The following is a 24758-nucleotide window of genomic DNA, read 5'->3' as shown; positions in this document are numbered from 1 at the left end:
ATCTTTCCTTAGAGCCCCTCTACATATCCACTCATACTAACTCAGTAGCACAGGTAGGCATGTCTAAATTATCCATATGCTTACCAGAAGATATTCACAAAGCATACACTGTTAACAGGTCATTGGGGCTGGTCTAAATAAAGCCTATAACCTTAAACAAATTTGTTACTAAAAATCCTTAGATTCATCAGGTACAGGCAAGTGTAAACTACTTTTACAGTATTAGAGCATTTTATAATTTTATCCATATATATATATATATATATATATATATATATATATATATATATATATATATATATATATATATATATATATATATATATATATACTGTACATATATACAGAGACAGAGGAAGGTGCAGTTCTACATGATTGTTCAACTATGTACAATAAGCAGTTTTAGATTTTTCCTATAGTTTTCACAGTCACTCTTATGGAGTTTTGATTGCAGCTTTGTTTTATAGGACCTCTGTGTGCAGTTAGTATATATTCCCTAGTGGTACAAAATAGTGGTACAAAACTATCCTTTTGTGCCTCTTTGTTTTGTAAAAGATAACCCCTGGGAAATCTGGTCATTTTTATTATTTTTTGTGTATCTACAACACCATGGTTAAATATTCTGCTTTGTGTATAGCAGGTAGGTTATACAGTACATAGCTACTTTGAGGCTGTATATATTTCAGTGACTTCTTTTGGAATATCACATTGTGGAACACTGACACTTCAAAGAGCCTTACGGTATCACATGGCCATTTCACACATCCCTACTAAATACCAATACTATACTTTTGTTGTCCAAGTGCTGGGGTCAGCACAACCAATTTACCTTCCCACACTTCATTTTTTTTTTATTTCAAAACTTTGTCTCTGTGTGTGGGTATGCAGTTTTTAGAGAACATTTTCTAGCTCCTTTAGATACAGCCCCAAAACTTAATCAACATGCAAACTGAAGAAAATATTCACACACACCTTGCTGTGTGTTGTAATACTGCCATTGCAATAAGCAGTCCAAATAGGTAAAGAGCTTGATGTTAATATGCAGACTTGCTGTGGCAGTGCCATCATAATAAAAAACCTGAAGAGCAAATGTCATTAAGCGGGCATCAAGTATGCTTATACTAAAACACTTTCTAAATGTCCTTTTTACCCTTTTTTTGTTTAAAAAAAATCATATTTATATTCATATCCTGACATTCTTTGACTACAAATACTCAATTTAAACATTTCTCAGATATCTCTGTTCCTCCCTGAAGGTTTATTGCGTCAGTGCAACAGATAGAGTAACCCTGAGCTTATACACACATTTGCTCTATTTTTTTTTTTTTGTTCCTGCCTGACGAGCTTTACAACCTTGAAAGATTTAACAAGTCTGCCTGTCCAGAGACATTTCAAAACTCTTCTTATCTTTTGGCAGCATGTTTGATACCACATGATTAGACCCTAAAATGAGAGCAAGTAGGTGAATATGCTTTCATGTTTTCATTCAGGGGCAAATTTACTTAAGGTCGAATATCGAGGGTTAATTAACCCTCGATATTCGACTGTCGAAGTTAAATCCTTGAACTTCGAATAAAAAATCGTTCGATTTTAATCCATCGATCGAACGATTTTTGTTCGACCAAAAAAAGATAGCTAAGCCTATGGGGACCTTCCCCATAGGCTAACATTGACTTCGGTAGCTTTTAGGTGGCGAACTATTGGGTCGAAGTTTTTTTTTAAAGAGACAGTACTTCGACTATAGAATGGTCGAATAGTCGAACGATTTTTAGTTGAATCGTTCGATTCGAAGTCGTAGTCGAAGGTCGAAGTAGCCCATTCGATGGTCGAAGTAGCCAAAAAAAACATTCGAAATTCAAGGTTTTTTTCCTCTATTCCTTCACTCGAGCTAAGTAAATGGGCCCCTTAATTTTACATGGAAATTGTCGTTTACATGGAAAACAACTTTTTGCAAGGATATGGTTTTGTTCGGTAATGAATATATCCTATTTCAGAGTTGTATTTCCAGACTACACATCGTTTTTGGGGTACATACACAATAATTTGCAATTGGTTTCATTTTTAGCTATTTGTGGTTTTTGAGTTATTTAGCTTTTTATTTGATAATTTTTAGCAATCTAGTTGCTATGGTTTAATTTACCCTAGCAACCATGCATGGATTTTAATAAGAGACTGGAATATGAATAGGAGAGGGCCTGAATAGAGTAATGAAAAGTAGCCTTACAGAGCATTTGTTTTTATATGGGGTCATTAATCGCCATCTGAAAGCTATAAAGAGTCAGAGGAAGAAGGCAAATATTTCAAAAACTATAAAAAAGAAAATAAGAAGACCAATTGAAAAGTTACTTAGAATTCATTTTCCTATAACATACTAAAAGTTAACTTAAAGTAAACAACCCCTTTATGCAGTCTATAGTGATCTGCCTGTGTTGACCAGAAACAGGTCTTCTGCCTTTGCTCTCTCAAAAATTAAGCCAGGGTTTTTGTCCTTCAAACTTAAGGGTCTGGTGGGGTGGTGGGGGGTCTGGGCAGGCAGAGGGTTTGTTTTAGAAGGCCAGTATAACACAGGGTATCTTTTTAAAGCTCTACTGATATATTCCTTTTAAAACATGAAACCAGAATCACTTTGATTTCCAAAATGGTATTTATAATAGACCTAGAAGCCATCAGTGCCCATAGTGGCCTTGATTAAACTTTTCTATTACACTGAAGACTAGGCAATATGTGTTTAACCATTCAAGAAATAAGATTCCAGGCATTGGAATATATGCAAAAATGCTTCTCTTTTAGGGCTAAGCAGCAGTTTTGATCAATTAACAGTTTAAAATGGTCTTCAAATTTTCCTGAAAATTTTGGGGAAAATCTAATTTCTTCACACCGAAAAACAAAGTCTGAGCAGAATCATTTATGAGTTGTTCTCATATTTAAAATTACTTTGACCAATGCACCAGTTCTTAGGAATGGGCATCCATTAATGCATGTTTAAAAATTAGGGATGCACCGAATCCACTATTTTGGATTCGGCCGAACCCCCGAATCCTTCGTGAAAGATTCGGCCGAATACTGAACCAAGCCGAATTTGCATATGCAAATTAGGTGTGGGAAGGGGAAAATATTTTTTATTTCCTTGTTTTCTGACAAAAAGTCACGCATTTTCCCTCCGCACCCCTAATTTGCATATGCAAATTAGGGTTCGGATTAGGATTTGCATATGCTGAATCCTACTGAAAAATGCCGAATCCTGCCCGAATCCCGAACTGAATCCTGGATTCGGTGCATACCTATTAAAAATGACAGATCATAAATCTCTTGTGTTCATTATTCAATTTAATTATTTGTACCATTTGAGTGTACATTCAGCAATCTGACCTAAAAAGGCACCTTCAAATGTGACTAGTTGGCATTTTTGTCAAGGACAGCTATTTGGCAGGGAGCTTGAAACTGTAAACAGAAGAACTGTTGAAGCGTCACAAATCAGAGAGGTCATTCACCATGAGTTGTACTTAATATACATGATACACCTTTAGTGGGTTAACACAGGAACAGATAAAGCAGCATTAGAGAAAGAGAGTGAAAAATGCATATTGTACAATGAATGGTAAACTAGTATGTTATACAGTATCGAATTTAGTTCCTCATTTTTATGGAGGGGACAGGTGTATAAGCCCAATGCATGCTAAACTGTAGTTATTGCATGCCTGCTTTCTATTGACTCTAATAAACATGTTTTAAAATTAGTCACACACCAATCAGTTCTTGATTTGAAGCGGATTTGTATTCTATAAACAAGTTGAAAGCAAGTCTACAGTATCATTTTTCACATCTGATTGAATAAAAGAAAGAATAGAATTAAGACTGCTACTCAGGCAAGGCTATTTTTTAAACAAATACCATTTTTTCTTCCCCTCTGTGGTAACAACAAATAACTCTGCTTTAGGCTAATGTATACAAAGTATTTCTCCACTGGTGTATTTCCAATAACCCGCCATTCCTCCTGCTATTGACATGAATAGAAACTGCCTGGAGGGCTGAAAATTGCTTTTCATGAGCATTGACCTGTGGCTTCAATTAATGCCAGTCATTGAGGATTTGGGGGAATCTTGAAATTTATCGGGTAAGTGGAGAAACAGTACGTGTGCCATTAGCCTTTTTTTTTTATAGATCAAAATTCACAGTTAAAACAAGTACATCACAAACAAAATGTTCCCTGAGCCCCTTCATCACTGCAGTTCAGCAAAAAAGTGTTTTTCTCCAGTCAGAGTGTGATCTATTGGTGTACTATAGAAATGCTTGGCCACAATCATTTTTCTGCATTCATTAATATTCACATATTTTCTTCAGTTTGTAGAACAAGTGTAGAACATATGTATATATGCATATTTTTCTTATGCCCATGTACTATACATACAAAGCAGCTTTTACAGAAGCAGCAAACATTTAAGTGATTCTTAACGTATTGGAGCAACACTGGGTCCCCATGCTGTTTCAAGTGAGACTTATGAGATCACAAACTTGATAAATTTAGATTCCCTTAGAAAAATGTTGATGGGCTCTGTGTTTGATGAGGTCAGTGACCGCAGCAACGAGGCAAATCTTAAATTGCAGGTTTTTGAATAAAACGATAAATAGTTTACCAACCTCTAGGAATATCACTTACATCATATTAAAAGGTGAATTGCCCCTTTAAAATTCTTGCAGAATAAACAGATAAATAGTGATATGTGCAATATTTAAATGATCTATGCAGTGCATATTGTACAAAATTAAAGCTAGTTCCATATATGTCTAGGTTGGGTTTTACAGTATCACTAACTCTTTTGGTGAGATATTCTATATGGTGCGAATACTGGAAAAATAGTAAAAAACCTCTGCCAAATTTTGCTTAATAAAATGCACTTAATATTTTTTCCCCTTTCAACTTGTTATAGTGAGGTAGTATAACTTTCCACTCTGATCCCAAAGAAATCATAATTCATTCAGGGCTTCATTTCAAGTTTCCTAGATTTGGAATCCTTCCATTTTTTAATATGAGGCATTTTAAATTGGATGGATTTACAAAAAGAAGAAGGCATATGGCCTGAAAAAAATGTGCCTTTCAACTGAGAGTCCGTGAATCTGACTCATTCCATATTGTTATTATCTGACTTTGATGCTGGACTGGGTTCAGAAAGCTTAGGTCTGCTTCCAATATGTGAAGTTTTGCATCCAAGAAAATCAGGCTTCATACCTCACAGAGAAAAAACAATTATTAGGGCCACCTCTATACTTGGGTTTTTAAACACTGTGACATTTCAATGCTGCTGGTTCCCGAGTTTGTTGTTCATAATTCCCTCTGTCTAAAACGTATTTTAAACAAAATTTTGAATCTATCTTTTCCTTTCACCTGCAATGCACTGATCCCACTATAAACACCAGCAGACTGCTCCCTGCTATATAAACCATCAGCCCACTCAGATTCTCTGGCGGTTAAAAGACACTTCAGCAGCATTTACAAAGCAAAATATAAATTAACTTGAGAAATATGACTTATGTCTTATCACGAGTACATTTCTACCACCCCTAAGATGAGCCAAATAAAACGGAATTTATGGCTTTCTTGGGCACAGCACTTATCTTGCAAATTAAATACCAAACAAATATGATTAATTGACTACTGCAAACTAAAGTGCCAATCCAACAGTACTAAAGAATGCAGAGGTGTACTAAAGTATGCCAGTCTGAGGTGTTCTGCTTTGCTTTCTGCAGCAGAAGACAGAAAACAGAAATGAAAATATGAATCATGGCATTCCAGGGCTTAGATATACAGCCAAACCTAGAGTTTGCCAGTGGCTGCTAGTGATGAAGGAGCTAGATTACCGTTATTTTACATATTTCCTCATGATAACTGGTGTAAAGTGATGGCAGCCATACAGTGCTTCTGTCAGCACATCTAATACCCATGTATGTAACTCTGGACACAACTACCTTATTCCACAGAGCTGTCAACACATAAATGCTAATTTATTTCTGTTATACCACGTTGTTTGTGGTGCGTTTTTTTGGTGGTGAGACAACAAAAGCAAACATATGACTACCGATTCATGACATACAGAATTATTGTAAAATATAAAACTATAAACTTTTAATAATGCCTCTCAGTCAGGTATTTGGGTGGCAGCTGAGAGTGGAGCTGCTTGTAGAGGTAAAAGGGATGTGCTACAATACCTGGGGGTTCTGGCTGTTCCCAGTGTGTGATAGAAAGCCTGACAGAGAACCAAGGGGCCTGTGGAGCCTGAGACAAAGAGAGAGAGTGTCTGAGCTTGAGCTTGAGGGAGAAAGTGAGTGCCAAGGAGCCCGTGACAGTGCCTGGAGAAAAGCAGTCTTTTGGAGAAAGTGCAGCAGTGAAACTGACTTGGAAGTAGGCTGTGTAGACTGACTGACAGAGAAGTTATTTTTAAACTGTGAGTAACAGGGAGCCAACCTCATGGTGGTCTACAGCTTGGGAAAGGCCCTGGGGTAGCCAGGAAGACTTCAATCTCAGCTGTAAGAGAGACTGTTATATTTCTGATGCCATATGAAGACAAGCAACTTGATGATTTTTATTTTTTCAGTTGTAATGAAAAGGCAAAGTCCGATGGCCATAGCTGATTCCTCTGGTGAATGGTGAGCAAGTCATTCTATTGACACTGGGGAATCATGGAGCTACCATCACCATGAACATTGTGGTAACTCCAGTGTTCGGGTTGTATCAACTGGTGAAACAGACGTGCCCAACAAATTGAATGCAAATGCTATTTTCAACTCACGCTCTGGAAGCGATGCTTCCTTTACTCTGGAAGTTTTTCCTGCTATGAAGAACTCCAATTTGGCTTGCCATACCCCAGACATGGTTTCTTGTAATGGCATTATGACACAGTAGGAGGTCAATAAGAGCTGATAACATAGCTTGAGGATGGCCTACCACAGATACAATAGTTTTTTAGGAAAGACCAAATATGGTCCAGCCAGGCAGCAGGCTGAACCAATAATTATGTGCCCAGACCAACAACACCCCACTTTTCCTTCAATATTTGTTCTTCAGACGTCCTTGCCCTTCAACATTTGTCAGTCTGATAGGTCCTTGCTTTGTTTCTAGACACAGATCAATAATCTGCTAAACTTTATGGTCACCTTATTTAAGTAAAATGAGCTTGTAGAAATAAAGCAAACAAACATTTTTCTGTGACTTTTCAATGTTTCAAATCTACTGTGAGTTTATAATTATTGAATTAAACAGATCTATAATAAAACAAAAAAACCAAAGTGACCGTTTTTGCTTCATCTGTATAAAAGATTTGAAACAAATACAGAGATTGTGTACTACATGACAGAATTATACATTAGAATGTAATAGCAAAAATACAGGGATGGGACCTGTAGAAACACGTTATCCAGAAATCTCCAAAATATTGCATGGCCTTTAATGCTTTCCTTTATTGCTGTAATAATAATAGAGGGCCCAGTATTTTTATTGTGACTGACTTGCATACATTCATATTGTTTTAAATAATTTTTTGAACACTTAAAGGGGACCTGTCACCCAGACATAAAAAAGCTGAATAATAAAAGTACTTTTCAAATTAAATATGAATCCCAAGTTCATTATTTTACTAAATCCATCCATGTATGTTAGAAACTCATTTTAAAATCTCAGCTGTCAATTATTTATTGTATTCCTCACCTCAAACACAGCTATTACTTTCACTTTAATTTCTGCACTTCCTAAATTCCAGAGCATTACTCTCATGCCCCATTCTCCCGACTTTCTATAATTCCTATGCTATAATTCCTATGCTTGAACATGTAGAACATACACAACATTTTGGGAGAATTCAACTTGCCTTTAGGGTAGGGACACACTGGGCGATTTGGGGAGTTTTAGTCGCCTGGCGACTAATCGCCGCGACTTTTCTCCCCGATTGCCTCCCCTCGCTCTGCGCCTGGCTAAAATGAAAAATCGCCTGCGCTAATCACACGCGGCGATTCGTTTTCCGAAATCGCCCGAAGTTGCCTCACGAGGAAACTTCGGGCGACTTCGGAAAACGAATCGCCGCGTGTGATTAGCGCAGGCGATTTTTCATTTTAGCCAGGCGCAGAGCGAGGGGAGGCATTCGGGGAGAAAAGTCACGGCGATTAGTCGCCAGGCGACTAAAACTCCCCAAATCGCCCAGTGTGTCCCTACCCTTAAAACCAATTCCACAAAATGTCTCCTGCCTTCTTATTGTGACTATGGATTTCAAAAGAATAAAGCAATAGAGGAAAGGTGACAATTATACTGACTTTGAAAAATAAAACATTGACAGTTCTCACTGTAGACTGTGTGGCAATATGGGATAATACAGCGATGACAATCCCAGTTGGGAGTCTTGAAGTCAGTCATGATTGGCAGAAATGTTTCCTAAAAATAAATGTCCTATGTGAAAGAACATGTGACAAGCCATAGTGAGGCATGCCATTAAAGTTATACCAACCTGCAGGATTATTATTTTCCTCTACCATCCATGGCAGTCAGAATTTTTAGCACACAGCAATGCCACAAACTGCACTATCCAAACTGCATTCTGCTATACATTACAGTACACCTTCTTTTACTACAAGCCGTGTAAAGACAGCTAAACAGAATAGTTTGGGTCATCTGAGAAATATCTACTGGTTAATAGCACTCTACTAGTGTTTAGCAGTAGTTTAAAGCATAGTCATTTCTTAAAATGTTCTAAATTAACTCATATTGTGACATGGATTTGCTATGCTTAATAAGTGATGTATTACACTTTGCGTGCACCTCCAAGACATACTCATGCAACCTATAAAATGTAACTCTAGGATAATAGCTGCCATGAGCACTCACAAACCATATACTGTATAAGTAATGTGATATTCCTTGCAGTTAGCATAGGACCATCTAAGGAGCACCATCAGCTGTCACTCACTGGAGAGCATATTGAAAGTGACTCTGGACTACATGACCTTGATTGCAAATTCAAAAGGCATATACGTAAGAGTACGATACTGAAATTGTGTATTATTTCAATTTGCCTTGCCTTTCAAGTGACAGCGTGTAAGAAAAGCAATGTGAAATTTGGAAGTCCTTTAACTTTTGGGGTGCAGCATCTGCCACAACGCTAGATGTGATTAACCAAGCAAATGATCTCATACTTTGAAGAATAAACAGGCTCCAGTGAATGTAAAGAAGAATAAACACAGTTTGCACCTTCATTGGATTTATTCTTAGCATTTAAATTCAGTTCTCTTACACAGTGCATTGTAATACAGGTATGGGATCTGTTATCCGGAAACTCATTATCCAGAAGGCTCCGAATTACAGAAAGCCGTCCCCCATAGACACCATTATAATCCAATAATCCAAATTTTTCAAAATGCTTTCCTTTTTCTCAGTAGTATTAAAATGGTACCATGTACTTGATCCTAATTAAGATAAAAATTGCCTTTATTCACAAACAGCAGGGCAGCATTTGCAACGTTTCGAGCCTAGCATAGCTCTTTTTCAAGCTTGAAAGCTTTCGAGCTTGAAAAAGAGCCGTGCTAGGCTCAAAACGTTGCAAATGCTGCCCTGCTGTTTGTGAATAAAGGCAATTTTTATCTTTATTCTGGAATGCTGCCCATTTCGATTTGTGATACCTGTATTCCAGTGGGGAAGGACACTATGGGAGGTGCACCCAAACAAATAAGAAGATTGAACCAGGTGTGTGCCCCTCAAATTCTCTTTGAACCACTTGATCCAAATTAAGATATAATTAATCCTTATTAAATGAAAACCAGCCTGTTGAGTTTATTTAATGTTTAAATGATTTTCTAGTTGACTTAAAGTATGAAGATCCAAATTACGGAGAGATCTGTTATCAGGAAAACCCCAGGTCCCGAGCGTTCTGGATAACAGGCCCCATACCTGTATTGTATTGACGTGTATAGCTTTGAAGTGCTCAACAGTCAGCATCTACTATGTATGTGTTAAAAATCCATATTCAAACAATGATCTTTTAGGAAACCATATGCCCGCTTTTGCCATTTTTTCAGAAGAGGTTATAGTTCAGATCCACCAGCTGTTGGGAAACCATTGCTTACAAAATACTTGCACAGTCAGACCTGGCTCACCCTTAATCAAATATCTAGGGCAAGATTCACTGATCGGTCAATTATTTGCTACAGTGACATTTTTTGTGCATTTTTGGCACCTTTCCATGACTCAGGTGAAGAAGCTGAAAAATTTGCCAGTAGTTAATTCTCTGGTAAATCATTTGCCAGTTTTGAGCTGTGAACAACTATAGTGCTGAAAGACTCCGCAAAATACATGTGTTTTTCATACTAATTTTTGCAGACCTTATTGCATGCAATTACCTTCAAGAATCATATATATATATATATATATATATATATATATATATATATATATACACACACACACACACACACACACACATTTTATGTATCTTAAATATAATTAAAATAAATATATTTTATAATAACATATATTATTTATTTTAATTATATTTAAGATACATAAAATGTTTTATATATATATATATATAATATATATATATATATATATATATATATATATATATATATATATATGTATATATATATATTGGTTTATGATTAGCACCTTCCTGCTATCCTGCTGAACTGCCAGAAAATGATCACAAAAAAGCTACACAATTGTATACTCTTAGGCTGATAGGGCTAAAGGGCATAAAGCAAGGAAGGGCTCAATGACATATGAAATGATACTCTGTATATTTGTCTTCGCTTCTCATATAATTTTAAGCTGTAATGCCACTTATTTATTTTAACATACCTGTTATGGGCACAGTCCTTTCCCTTCTGTTCCTGGAATGTCACTATAAAGAAAATCATATACATATGTACTAGCTACAGAGGGGGATCACAATGCCATGTGAAATCTGCATCATTGCAAATTCACATTATTTTACAGGAGAGTGAGGAAATATAGCAGCAAGTATACAAAATGAAAATAATTAGTAATTTCAACATACTTCACATGCACTTGCTACAAACCAATGCACAGTAATTGGTTTGAATCCATCATATGCCTGCCATGATAGCAAACAGCATTTTTATTTAGTGTCTGTTTATACATATAATTGTCTTTCCCTAAGTAGGGTAAAAACATCCCCATAGTCATACGTTGTATGCTTCTAAACCTGTTTAGTCTTTGTCTCTATAATCATTTTTTTATCATCAGTGACGGCTTTGTAATATCTTCAGAACTGTGATAGTTGTCCCTTACACACACATATACAGCCTATAGACTCTCACACACAATACTCTCTCACACATATACACTCTCACACACATATACAACCTATAGAAGGTTTGTTGCTATATTTATGGTCACTATATTGCATTACATTGCTTACAGTCAGTACAGGTTTACTAGCTAGTGGGATCATAACAACAGAAACTGCAGACTCTGCGGCTCCTGGGACTATAAAGGCCTGTTAGGGGTCCTGGGTGATACACAGTTTTAATATATATATGTGTAAATCATCTTATTAAATGGTTTTAGACATAAGGTGGACGTAAAGGCGTTGTTCACCTTCCAAACACTTTTTTTTTCAGTTCAGTTGTTTTCATATTGTTTCCCAGAAATAAAGACTTTGTTCAATTACTTTCCATTATTTATTTTTTACTGTTCTGAAATCTGAGGTTAAATTTGAATGTTCCTGTCTGTGGTGTTTGAGTCTCAGTAATTCAGGTGCAGACTCTAAACCAGGGGTGTTCAAACTTTTGGCTCGCCGTGCCACATTGGAAAAAGAATTGTCTGGGGCCACACATGAAATACACAAACACGTTTGATTTGTAAAAGTAAAGGAAATACACAGAAAAGAACTACAATGCCAGTTGGATAACCAGATGGAGCTATACATTGGAATATGGGACACCTGGATAATAAATAGACGTATTATTATATTATTATTACTAACTGGGCAATGGGCAGAGTCCCCCTCCTCCTATTTCCTCGGGAACTGTTTCAAGCCGAGCCGCATTCATATGCATCCTGGGCCGCATGTGGCCCTCGGGCCGCAGTTTGGACACCCCTGCTCTAAACGGAGTATTAGTAACTATTGTATCATTCTAACAGCTGCCTCTAATGAAACTCAGGGATTCTGCTCAGCAGGGACAAAGATAAGAAATGTATCAATTTAGAACAGTTTACAGGGTCAGCGACCCCTCCTCCCAGAGCTGCTTTAGAAGGTAAAAAAGACACTTTACACTTCAATATTAGAAAAACGGTGACACATAGAAAATAGAAAGTAATTGTAAAAAGTTATTTCTGGTGATCGGAAAACTACTAGTTGTTTGAAGGTGAACCACCACCTTTAAAAATATGTATTTAAAAAAATGTATAGTTCAGAAACTTTTATTTATACCACTAATAATGGAGTTATGAAAATGGACCCTAACATTTCCAGGTATAAATTGGATTTTTACAAATCCTATGCAGGCGTGTTACAAAAAGGAAAGTTCATGTATATTCATATACTTGCTTTCCCAAAATAGGGGTCCCCATAGGCACAAGCCTGCATGCTGCTGAACCTATTTAGCTTACCTTTTTTTATAATCAGAGACACCTTCTAGTTATGCAGCAGTTTTCCGTGACTTTAAAAGTATTGTACAACTTATACACTGTATGAAAGAACGTACTTGGAAAAGAAGATAAGGACTAGATGTGAGCAGCATTTGCTGCAGCACAGATATTTAGCCCAACCGTTTTATTTTGAAGCAATGGAAATCATCAGGTATAATTTATGTAATCTGACCGTTGATACTGTACTGAGCTGTATAACCATGATCTTACAGGCCCAGGAGTGTAATAAGCTATTCCAAAGGACTGCAACACAGCAACCCTATTAATCTTTAGATTACACAAGGGCATGCATTATTTGATTGGTACGACCAAATTATATGACCAAAGTGCTGGGCATAAGTATTTTTAGTTTCTCCACTCAAATATGATATGAGACGGTATTACTGTTTGAAGCCCAATAGAAGTTTATCATCGCACCGAATGACAGCTCAGATTTGCCCTTTTAGTATTTCCCTAAAAAAAGAAAACAAAAGTAGGGCAAACCCATTGCATAAATCTTAATATAGAAATGCTGTTGCTTACTTCACTTCTACCTTCTCTAAATTTTTTCCAAAGCATGAAAACATTCCATTACTGACAGCTTTTATTCCAGACATAACTGATTGTTATGGTGACTAGGGGCATGTGTGCTTAGAGTCCCTTTCTTGTGTTACCGTCACAGCATGTAGTAAAGTAAACTTTACTATATGAACAGTAATGGGTGGGTGACCTCTCTTGCCCGTCAGCATGCTACAGCCTATTTTTACATAGGTCAAAAGCAGGGATGTTTAACATAATCTTTTTAAGAGAGGTTTTATGGCTGTGGCATGCTTGAATCAGCATGCTGACTCCTGTAGCACCTCAGTGCTACTGTATTCAGTGACATGATGGATGGAGCAGAATGCCAAGGATACAGCCTAACCAAATAGCAATAATCTGGCCAAGCATTTTTTTCACAAAACACAATCTTCCCATAGATAGTTCTAATGAGATGAAACTAATTTGAATAAACATGCTAGCACTGGTTAATAAATCTATGACAATGCTGTGTCTTCTGGCTAGTGGGGGGATGATCTGTTTTGCTCAGAGTTTTAGAAAATTGCGAACTCTCTGGGTTCCAACCACACCTCAAGTTTCCTCCAGATTTTTCCAGTCATTTCTTTTTTGTTCCAAGAACTGTTTTTTTCGTTTGTTTAATATTATTGCACAACATCCTTGGTTTTATGAAACAGACAACGTATTTCCAGGCAAACACTTCCTAGTCAGCACAGAAACAATACACACAATATTTACTTAGAAAGTGTCCTCTTTAAGGCGTCACGATGCTTGAGAGCTGCCATCAAAGCAAAGAGATCCAAACTTTAATCTATAGCATTCCACAAATGCCCAATATCTCTTTTCACATTTTCACATGGGAGCACATAATGACTAGAGTCTCAAATGATGAAATTGTGTGAAGCAAAAGAACAGAGGGTTCATAAATAACATTTGGTTGTTATTATATCATTCCAGTTTGTGTTTAACTGTGGGTTCTAGGAATAGTACCTTGTTGTAAAAATAGAAGGCAAGAGCAGCAGAAATGAAGCAATTGGTTTAGGGTACAGCCGACTCTTCTTATCCTTGAACTTCAACAGAACCAGAAAAGGACGATGGCTTTCCCTGTATCATATGAGGATAGAAGGTCAGCAGGAGGCAGGCATCTTGTTCAAGAGGCAATTGACTCTCGCAGATCCCACAGCTGTCCCTGTGTGACTAATTTTTACCCCCATGAAACACATGCTGTACTGAAACATTACATTTACCCTAAAGCTGACCTTTATTTAGCCTCATGTAACACACTCATCCCACATGAGTCATTCCCTAAGCATATGGTAAACTAAGCATTAGCTGTTGCTATCACATTTAGCAACATTATAGAAGCAGCTATGCATTTCTGGGCATGAAAAGAGCAGATACAGTGACACACACTGAAATCTCCTAACTGACAGAAGCACTCCTCATGATTGTTCTTATCAGATGCCGTCCCATCTAGGTCAAATGTGAAGGAAACTGCTCATAGATTTTCACTTTCCTTTGGTTAAACGTTACACAGAAACATTATGAAGATTTAATATTAGATGCTGCTCTGTCTGAGTGAGGACAATGAGTAACTCATATTCTGTATTTAATTGGCTGCCATCTCCCAGCTTACACAGCCATACAATAGCAATTTTTCCCCTGGAGAACTACAAACAACTAGTGATGACAGACAAATATCAGCACATTAGCTCATTCCTGCACAGTAACCGTCAACAGGACAGCCCTGTTCTGAAATGAACCTCTAACAGTAGTTGTTTTGTGCATGGCTGTGTATGTATATGGTCCACCAAAATTATTTGGCATAACAGCCATGTTAAGTAGCCTAAATACCAAACCAACAAAAGACCAGTTTATGCATGGCCTCATCAGCCATCATCTAGAACTGCATGGATCTGCTCTTGTGTGTAGGGATTCTACCAACAAACATGGCCCAATTGCTCTAAAGGGAAGATTGAGCAAGAAAGTTTTATGTGTGTGTGCCCAATATTATTAAATCCCTTCCTTTACCATATCACTTACTATCCATTAAAGTGTGAATAATCAACAAATTGACTAGCCAGCATCAAGAGCTTTATAGGAATATTACTTGCTTTCTGTGATAATTCACCAAACAAAGGTGTGCCATGTCTACCTGCAGTACATCTACTGTTATTTTATTCTTATGCCACTAGTATACAGTAGCATGACACTTATAAACATGTTCATCTTACTCAGAGCTATAGCAAATAAGGTAATGTTATTCCAAAAGGTTTAATGCTAAGGTTTAAAAGGTGTTTAATGTGCCCATGACTTGTGCTCGATACTTTGACTTTAACAACCACAATATTTTTTCCCAAAAGAAGAAGTTTACCCATCAGCATATTCACATGAAGTTTCTGTTACTGAAAGACGACAACCTGTCAGTAGCAGTGTGACAGGACGTTTTTGATAATGCTGTCTGCTTACATACATGTGTGTGAAGACTGGTCTCTATATGTTGTGGCTAAACAGAACTGGTCTAAGGGAGAATAAAATAACACATTAACAAAAAGCCACACTAATTTACAAGAGTAAGATGTCTTGGGTTAAATTCTGACATGGACATTAGTCACAAGTATGGTTCTCTGCAAAGTTGCCTACAAACACATATAGTGCTGAGTGATATCTGAGGACTATAGATTGTAAACTCCACAGGGAAAGTGGATAATGAACAATCTCTAGAACACCAGTGGTGGTAATCATCACCAACCCCTTAGATGCCTCAGTGGCCTCAAAGCAGGTACTTATTTTTAAATTCCTGGATTGGGTCAAGTTTTGGCTGCATACAAACCAGATGTACTGCCAAACAGAACCTCCTGTAAACTGGCAGCAGGCCCGGGCCAAGCCAGCCGGGCGCCCAAGGCAACCCAGCCGCCCTCTTCGCCCCCTTGCGAATAGGGTCCGGACAAGGGGTAGACTGAAGAAAGAGGTATGTGCTTGGCACCCCCACTTGATTGCGCCCTAGGCCCGTGTCTCTTCTGCCTACCCCTAGTTCCAGCCCTGGCTGGCAGTCCACATAGAAGCTACAAAATGGCCATTTAAAGACCTTAATTCGCCCCACCCAGGCAGGTCCGGGCCTAGGGCAGCAAGTTGGTAGGGGGACACGTTGCCCAGCCGCTTCCTGAGGAGCACTGGGGATGCCCAGCTCCCCAGTGCTCTGTAGCGCCTGGGTGATAGGACCACGATAGAGCGGCATGGGCGATAGGACCACGCTGCCTTGGGGCACCCGCCGCTGAAGTCCGGCCCTGCACTCAGGAGCATTTTTCATGCTCATGTTGCTCCCCAATTCTTTTTACTTCTGAATGTTGAGTGGGACCCCCACTCTAGAAACACTGTGCCTTCCCACAACTGAACCCTCTTTCAGTTGTGCTCATTATAACATAGAGGCTGATACTCTAATTCGCTTGTTATAGACTTTGCACTCCTCTCCGTTAGCATATAGCAGGAGATAAAATAAAGCATATATGACAGCAAAAGACAAACAAGAAAACAGAAGAACCACAGCTAACTTTTACAGAGATGTCAGTGAGAATACATGAACAAGGTAGGATTATCACAATGAAAATTAATATTTATCACTGGCTAAAGGTTTAATATTTAAAAAGTATGTCCATAAGTAGCAGAACATATTTCAAATAGGGTAGGGGCAATTAAAGGCAGGGTGGAATCATATTACACAGTGAAAGCAATGGGTAGTGACATCACCAACATATCTTGCTGTGAAATCAATGCTACCCCTAGTATAGTACACAGTGGGGCTCATTTATCAACACTGGGCAAATTTGCCCATGGGCAGTTACCTATAGCAATATACCAATGAATGCAGCAATCTGATTGGCTGCCATGGGTTACTGCCCATGGACAAATTTGCCCAGTGTTGATAAATGAGCCCCAGTGAGAGTAAATTGGCAATAGAATTCAAAGCATATTTAAAAGTGAGAGCACAGTGTATTGGCACAGCATATCCATTACATTATACAGTGATAGCAATAGGTACCACCATCCAAAGCAAATAATAAAATGAGAGCAAAGGGTAATATCATAGTATCCTCAATAAACAAAACAGTGAAAACAATTGTTAATACCATCCAAATACATTCACATTAAGCAATGATATTGCCATCATATTATACAATACAATGATAACAAGGGATTCTCTACCACTAGAACATTATACAGTGAATGGCAGTAGGCACTGACTCCCCAAGTATATTACATAGTAAGCTGTAAGTAGTAGGCATGCCCCCCCACCACATTATACACATTGAGAGTATCCCAAATACAAAGACAGGAGAGTTCTGTTACCCTAAGTACACTATGCCATGAGCAACAGTGGTTATTAACACCCTAGGCATATTATACAAAGCTAATGGCCCTTGTGCCCTTTAAAGGTCTTATTTTCTTTCCTCAGTCTATATAAATGATCCCTATTCCCTAGACAGTCAAGGTCTGAAAGTCGCCCCCTCCCAAAATGCAGTTTACCTAGATATGTCTTGAAGCTGCAGGACTGACTAATGGTCAGCAGTGAGAGTAACTCAATGGCCAAATGTATATGGTAGCAGGATATTTCTGTTTGAATTGTTATCAATCTTACATTGTGCAGCTCACCCTCCTGTGGTTGGACAGCGCAGCACATATTGAAATATAGAAAAGGCAGGATGGCACATTGGCTACCACGTGGAAGTGCAAAATCTCAAGGTTATGTAGGTACCTTACTGAATTGCATCAATATGTAATGTTCTCCATTGCATTTATTTTAGAGCAGCCAAACTTGTGGGTGTGATCATAAATAACCCCAAGGGCATGAATTAAACTTTATACTGATGAGCATATCTGACCTACAAAGTGTTAGCGGGCACCCAGAACTAGTAGGTCAATGGCAACTCCCTGGGAAGGAGACACTGCTTATATGCATGTTATTACCCCACCCCAGGCAAATACATGTTTAGAAAATTGAAGTAAGCAGATAACTGCAGCTACCACCATCCCCAAAGTCACTTTGGGGGGCTTTACACTATGCATATGATTCAGAGAATGTACCATCATACAGTTCTTTGAATTTTGCTAGAATATCACATTCCTGAGCAAATAACTTCCTCCGTTTTCACTATTTCTCTAATGTAACATGCAAAGCACATTTCAAAGATAAAGAGGCTTTAGTGACAATTAGCAGTTCCTTTTCTGAAACAATAGGGGAAAAAGCAGAAATAAACGGCACTTAACCCATTCAGTGCAGAATGCAAACCTGCAGTCTGATAACATAAAAGCAGCACTACCTTTGAGGGTATTTATTAAGACAATGGAATAAATTTTGGGTAAGGTTGCTTTGCTAGGTATCAGGGATGCTCATCCTCCTCCTAACTTTTTCTGAAGTACAATTTCTAACATCCTCTCAGCCAAAGTCTTTATTAGTACATCATCTCTATTAAGAAAACTTTATTAAATTCTTGGCAATTTCCCTGAATTGTGCAATTTTAGTGCTTTAGTTCTTGGAGGCTGATTTACTAACACTGGTTTTAAAAAAATATAAATGTATCAGGTCTTAAAAACCGTGAAAAGATCTCCCTGTTAATAATGATTGTTCTTGTACACATCAGTGTTTTGGATCTTACCTGGTAAAGAACCTAGGGCATCTTCATTGGCCAACAGCCCTCTTTGCTTCACGCTCTGTAAGCCAGTCTTTGATTTCCAGAGGAGTTTCACCATCTTTATTATTTCCGGCAACTCACAGGTCAGGTTTCCAGAATGGTAGGCTGGAAAGCTCCCCATGGAAGGTGGCAAAAGAACTTCAGCTGTCCTCCAACTCCTGCCCATCTCTGCAGAGTTAAAACACCTATCCAGCACTGGCATCCTGTCCCTCCTTCCTTGCGATAGAGCAGGAGGAGACTGCTGCTGGGATAGTGTGTCTACTTTGTATAGAGCAGCCCAACTCTGACAGGGAAGATAAGGAGATAGCAAAAGTCTTGCTGTCCTGAAGAAGGTCCCCTGTGATTTAGTAATCCAGTATTAGTTTGTGCTAAAAAGTGCCAAATCAATTGCCAGTTTTCTTCCTTGCTTTTCTTCAAATCGGTTTGACACACTTAAACAGAATCCAGACTGGAGCTGGAAAATCTGCAAAAGTCAATCACATGTAGTCTCTGCTTACAATTTTCTCTCATTTCCTCTTTTTTTTCTTTCCCCTGGTTGCTATATTTCAGAAGGTTTTGTAAACTATAGAAAGATGGCAGGTTTATGATGATTCCAGCTCGGCAATGTAATCTGCAGCGCAAACAGTACAAGACTGAAAGAGTGAGGAGCTTTGCAGGCGGCAAGAGCACTGTGTAACTGCCTCTTCCCTCTAAGCTGGAACAGGGCCAGTCCTTCCTTTCTCTCACTGCATTATGATGAGGGCATTACAAACACTGTTAAAGCTGATCTGCTGTAATGCAATTTAATGACCTTTCTCCCTCGCTCAATGTTTTATCTTCTTCTCCCCCAGTTGCTGGGTTTTTACTGAACCAAAAGTATGCTTGGCTCGATTCAGTACTTTGTTTGTGGAACTAAAGTGCACTTCTTCTGGAAGGAAAATACTAGTGAATTAAAGTACATACCAGAGACTGCACATGCAGGCAGAGAGAGAGAGAGAGAAGTGAATCAGATTCAGATCTACATTCACAAGCCCAGTAAATGTTGTGTAACTTGCTGCAGTGCTATTCCTCCTTTCTGTCAGTTACATACTGACACGCCATTGGATAGGGGAAAAAACAAACCACTTCATGCAAGGGAGAGAGCACAGCCAGCAGATGCAAACCAGACTTCCGTAAAACTTGACCTTGTAGTAAATTATGAATACAAAAGTGCTGCTGTTGCACAGTACGTTTTATAAAGGAATATTAAAAACATTCTAAAAACAGTCAAAAATATATCTGTGAGGGAACAAAAAAATTTCAACTGGGCCCCACGGAAACAACCTGCCACTGCAACTCATTAGCTCATGCGCTGCTGCCACCACCGGGCCCCATGAGGGAGCAGGTCTGGGTGCAGTCACATCCCTTATCCCCCCAGTAGTTATGCCAGAGAAAATAATCTGGAAACCTGTCAGATGTGGGTTGTAGAGTTCTTTATCACTGTAAAAGAGGCATAGAAAGAGAGACAGCAGACCCAGTGGCTGCAGGGTGGTGAGGCAGAAATATAAAGCGCCTTTATCCAAAGCATTGGGTAAGGATGAATATTTAAACAGATCAATATTGACTTCAAGAGAACAGGGATTGACAACACTGTATCCTATAGAGACACACAGCCAACAGTGAATGACATGTCATTGTCTATTTTCAGAGTTCTTTTCAGTATAATTGTGAGCTACAGTAATGTTGCATGTAAGAAAGAGAGTTACTAATTAGACCACTAACCAGAAAGTTACAAGCCTAGAATATTTCCCCATTAAAAAAGAGGCAGAATTCCCGATCAGCCATAGAATTAATTTAAGTCCAATACTGTGTTTACCAGTAGCTAACATGGAAAGGGAATTTACTCCCTACTTGTGGAGAGACTGGGAATACATACCAGGATAAGTACTACATAATTTATGCATACGATTTAGTACATCCTTATATTAGGATGTTAGAAATCACAGTCATATGACTGTATATTAGTAAACAGCCAGTTCTGCACTTGTGTGTCTAATAAATCAAAAATATTTAAGTATATGCAAAGTCCAAATTATACATTTAATATTATCTGGATAACAGGTCCCATACCTGTATGTTTCAAAGAATCATGTAAAACAAGTGGCATTACTAGGCACCGATTATAACTGATGACTCCACTAAGTGCCATTTCTAATATTTTACAGGTATATATATATATATATATATATATATATATATATATATATATATATATATATATATATATATATTTTTTTTTTTTTTTTTTTTTCCCACAGTACCAGCACTCCAGACGAAGGTAGTTCCAGTGGTGCAAGATCAATTGTAGTATATATGTTGTAAAAAGGATCAGCACACACTGTATGTCAGGTGAAAAATCTTTTCATTTATTGTGAAAATATCATCATAATCCGACGTTTCGGTCCCGCCTGGGGACCTTTTTCAAGGATATGGTGTGTCACTAATGACACACCATATCCTTGAAAAAGGTCCCCAGGCGGGACCGAAACGTCGGATTATGATGATATTTTCACAATAAATGAAAAGATTTTTCACCTGACATACAGTGTGTGCTGATCCTTTTTACAACATATATATATATTTCTACACATCATGAAAAGTTAAATCACTGGGGATGCCAACATTTTAAGCTCCCTTCGATTATTATAGTCGCTTACCTGATACCCCAGGCCAGTGCGCCTGTTCCCTAAAAACTGCATCAGCCCAGGGTATTTCTTAAAAAGCTCCTCATTGACGTCTTCTTCCATCTTCTCTTCATTCCGGTCTAGAGGCACATGCACAGTACAGTGACAGCTAAACTTGGATGCAAATAGCCGGCTTTTTCACTCTACTGCACCTGCCGGTGCCCAAGAAAAACCCCAATTTCTTCAGAATACTCAATAGTATTTCCGCTAGCAGGAACACTGGCCAGTGTATAAAGTACGCAGTTTAATCACAGGGGGTGCCTAACATTTTGCCTCCCCCCACAGATTAAATCTTTCATTCTCCTTTAAGGATGTGCACTACTGCTCTCTCTGAGTAAGCTTGCAGAAGTTAATATTCTATTTACTTAAGTTTCTTTAAATCCGTAATTCAACGTTTGATGTCATGAAACAAGAATGTGTCGAAAGAAGAGGGCAAAGTTCTCAATGCACAGTTTTATCACATCTATATGTTATAAAAACTGATACCCAAGAAGTCATATTTACAAATGAATCTCTTTAACAGCTGCAATCTCCTTTATAGTTGAGATTCCATACAAGGAAATGATGCAGTCTCTGGTGTTTCTCTCCTGTTATTATTTTATTATTATTAACATGTATTTATATAACGAAACATATTGCGTAGCACTGTAAAGTAAATGTGATTATACAACTAAATCACATGAATTATATACATAGAACATATGGAGTTACATACATCACAATCAATACCGGTACAAAAGGTGAGGAAGGCCCTATGCAAAAGAGCTTACACTCTAAAGGGAAGGGAGATACACAAGGTGTGGGAGTGGGCAAGATCGAATTAAATGGGTGAGAAATGTGGTACTGTAAGTGGTGTTGCATTTGGTAGTTAAGCAGAGTGAGGGTAGGCTTCTCGAAAGAAGTGCATTTTAAGAGATTTCTTGAAAGCAGAAAGGTTGGGAGAAAGTTGGACAGACTGTGGGAGAGAGTTCCAGAGGCGGGGTGCAGCCCTTGCAAAGTCTTGAGCATGTGAGGAGGTAATGAGAGAAGAGTTGAGTAGCAGGTCAGTAGAGGAGCGTAGTAAGCGGTTGGGTGAGTATATAGAGATGAGTTCAGAGATGTAGGGTGGGGCAGAGTTATGAAGTGCTTTGAATGTCAGGGTCATTCATTTGAATTTGATTCTGAAAGGTAGCGGAAGCCAGTGCAGGGAATGACAGAATGGCGAGGCAGAGGAGGAGCAGTTGCTGAGGTGTATGAGCCTCGCAGCAGTGTTCATTATGGACTGGAGAGGTGACAGTCTCTGGAGGGGAAGGCCAAATAAAAGAGAGTTACAGTAGTCTAGACGTGATATGACGAGAGAGTGAATAAGAATTTTGGCAGAATCTTGGGTGATAAATGATCGTATTTTGGATATGTTCCTTAGGTGGAAGTGACATGATTTAATAAGTGACTGTTCACCACTGAAGTTGGTGGTCAGGTTGGGATCACATACATGTGGGTCTATTTATGCTATAAAATACTGCTGAATATGATCATCAGCACAATGTGGTTGAGTTAATGCACTGATTATGAACATGCTGCTTGTTATTATGAAAATGAGCATCCCAGGACACTATTTATGAACACTTTGAATGATATTATGACTAGAATCTCCACACACTCCAGATGAGCTAAGCTCTTTGCACAATGCTACTGCTACCATATTCTACATTTGTACAGTAAAAAAAAGTGGCTATAATGTAAGTGTGAATACTGCAGACTGGTTAAATATAAATAAAATATTATTTTAGATTTAAGACTATAATTATTCCATGACAATTCCAATGCTTGAAAGCTTCACTTTTGCAGTAGAAATGTTTTGCAGTAGAAAAGAAAACACTCTGGTTTCATGCTATGCATATCTGACATTGTCAAAGCAATAACATTAGATAAGTGCTGCAGTATTTACGTCAGGTGCAACAGGAAGTTTACTGTATACTATTCATGTTATTGTGCGTAAGAAGACTGAAACACAGCATTCTCTGGATATTTTAGTTATTCGATTATCAGCTATAATCAGGTTATTATTTTCCATTATCATTTTATCAATTATATTTTATAATAACCAGATAACCAATAACCCCCCACACACACCCTCAGTTCCATGGATATCCAGGGCATTAAAAAAGAACTTTTAGAGTCACCCTTACCACAATTTGGAAATCACTGATTTAACCCCCGCACATAGAGAGTTGACAGATTTTCTAATGTATATGTCTGTCTGGTCGTTTGTATCCTTAAGCAATTATGTCACTTGAATCACACACCTGGAGGAAGGCTTAGAACATGGAAAAAAAAGTAGATCAAACTCTGATCAATCACCAGGCTGATTATGTTAATGAACCAAATCTTTTTTATTCAAAATTTGCTTTTGTAAAGTGACCACTAAGTCAAGAATGTGCACGCCTTTCTTAGTTCTAGGCCAGGGATCCCCAACCTTTTTCACCCGTGAGCAACATTCGGATGTAAAAAGAGTTGGGGAGCAACACAAGCAGAAAAATTTTCCTGGATGGAGCCAAATAAGCACTGTGATTGGCTATTGGTAGCCCATATGTGGACTAGCAGCATACAGGAGACTCTGTTTACCATTACACCTGGTTTTTATACAACCAAATCTTGCCTCCAAGCCTGGAATTCAAAAATAAGCACCTGCTTTGAGGCCATTGAGAGCAACACCCAAGGGTTTGGGGAGCAACATGTTGCTCATGAGCTACTGGTTGGGGATTACTGTTCTAGGCCAACCAGTTCTATATTTGCATAGACATGTGCAATATGGACTACATTTTTAATTCATGCATATTACCACAAATGCTGCAGAGATATTTTCAAAGGCAGCCATAGAACCAGTTTAAGAGAAAGACATCATTGGGTCACTAGAAAGCATCAGTAGCTTAGGTTATTTCTAATTTGATTCAACTTTTGTCAGTTCACACGATCTTCAATCATGCAGTGTCTTAATCTTTTAATTTTTTGTCTAATCTCCTGTTTCAACTGCACTCTATTTTTATTCTTCTTTCCCTTTTTTCTATAAAGCAAAGTATAACTGAGCCACAAGCCTTGGTGCACCCTAGATAGTCCTATTTAGATGTTAGTGTAAACAACATGAATTTTGTGTATAAGGAACCCAGAAGCCGAATGGTTTCCAAAAAGGAAAGCAATTATGAT

The 24758-nt window shown here is 38.1% G+C and overlaps 1 protein-coding gene across 5 annotated transcripts in view; it reads right to left on the bottom strand.

Annotated features, from left to right (window-relative positions):
• The window catches only part of LOC108716793 (cAMP-specific 3',5'-cyclic phosphodiesterase 7B), a 160336-nt gene that overhangs the window by 47394 nt on the left and 88184 nt on the right, over window positions 1–24758 (bottom strand). The window contains exon 1 of one of the 5 annotated variants that reach the window (XM_018263247.2): window positions 18838–19826. The exons of the other annotated variants lie outside the window; for them this stretch is intronic. Coding sequence (XP_018118736.1) covers window positions 18838–19075 — 238 coding nt within the window. The 5' untranslated portion in view covers window positions 19076–19826. Of the gene's footprint in view, window positions 1–18837; window positions 19827–24758 lie in introns of those variants that run through there. 5 annotated transcript variants of the gene reach the window in all.

Source organism: Xenopus laevis, chromosome 5L (genome assembly GCF_017654675.1).
Source record: "Xenopus laevis strain J_2021 chromosome 5L, Xenopus_laevis_v10.1, whole genome shotgun sequence".
Taxonomy (NCBI): domain Eukaryota; kingdom Metazoa; phylum Chordata; class Amphibia; order Anura; family Pipidae; genus Xenopus; species Xenopus laevis.
The sequence above is the reverse complement of the archived record's forward strand: the minus strand, read 5'-3'. Positions and strand labels throughout refer to the sequence as shown.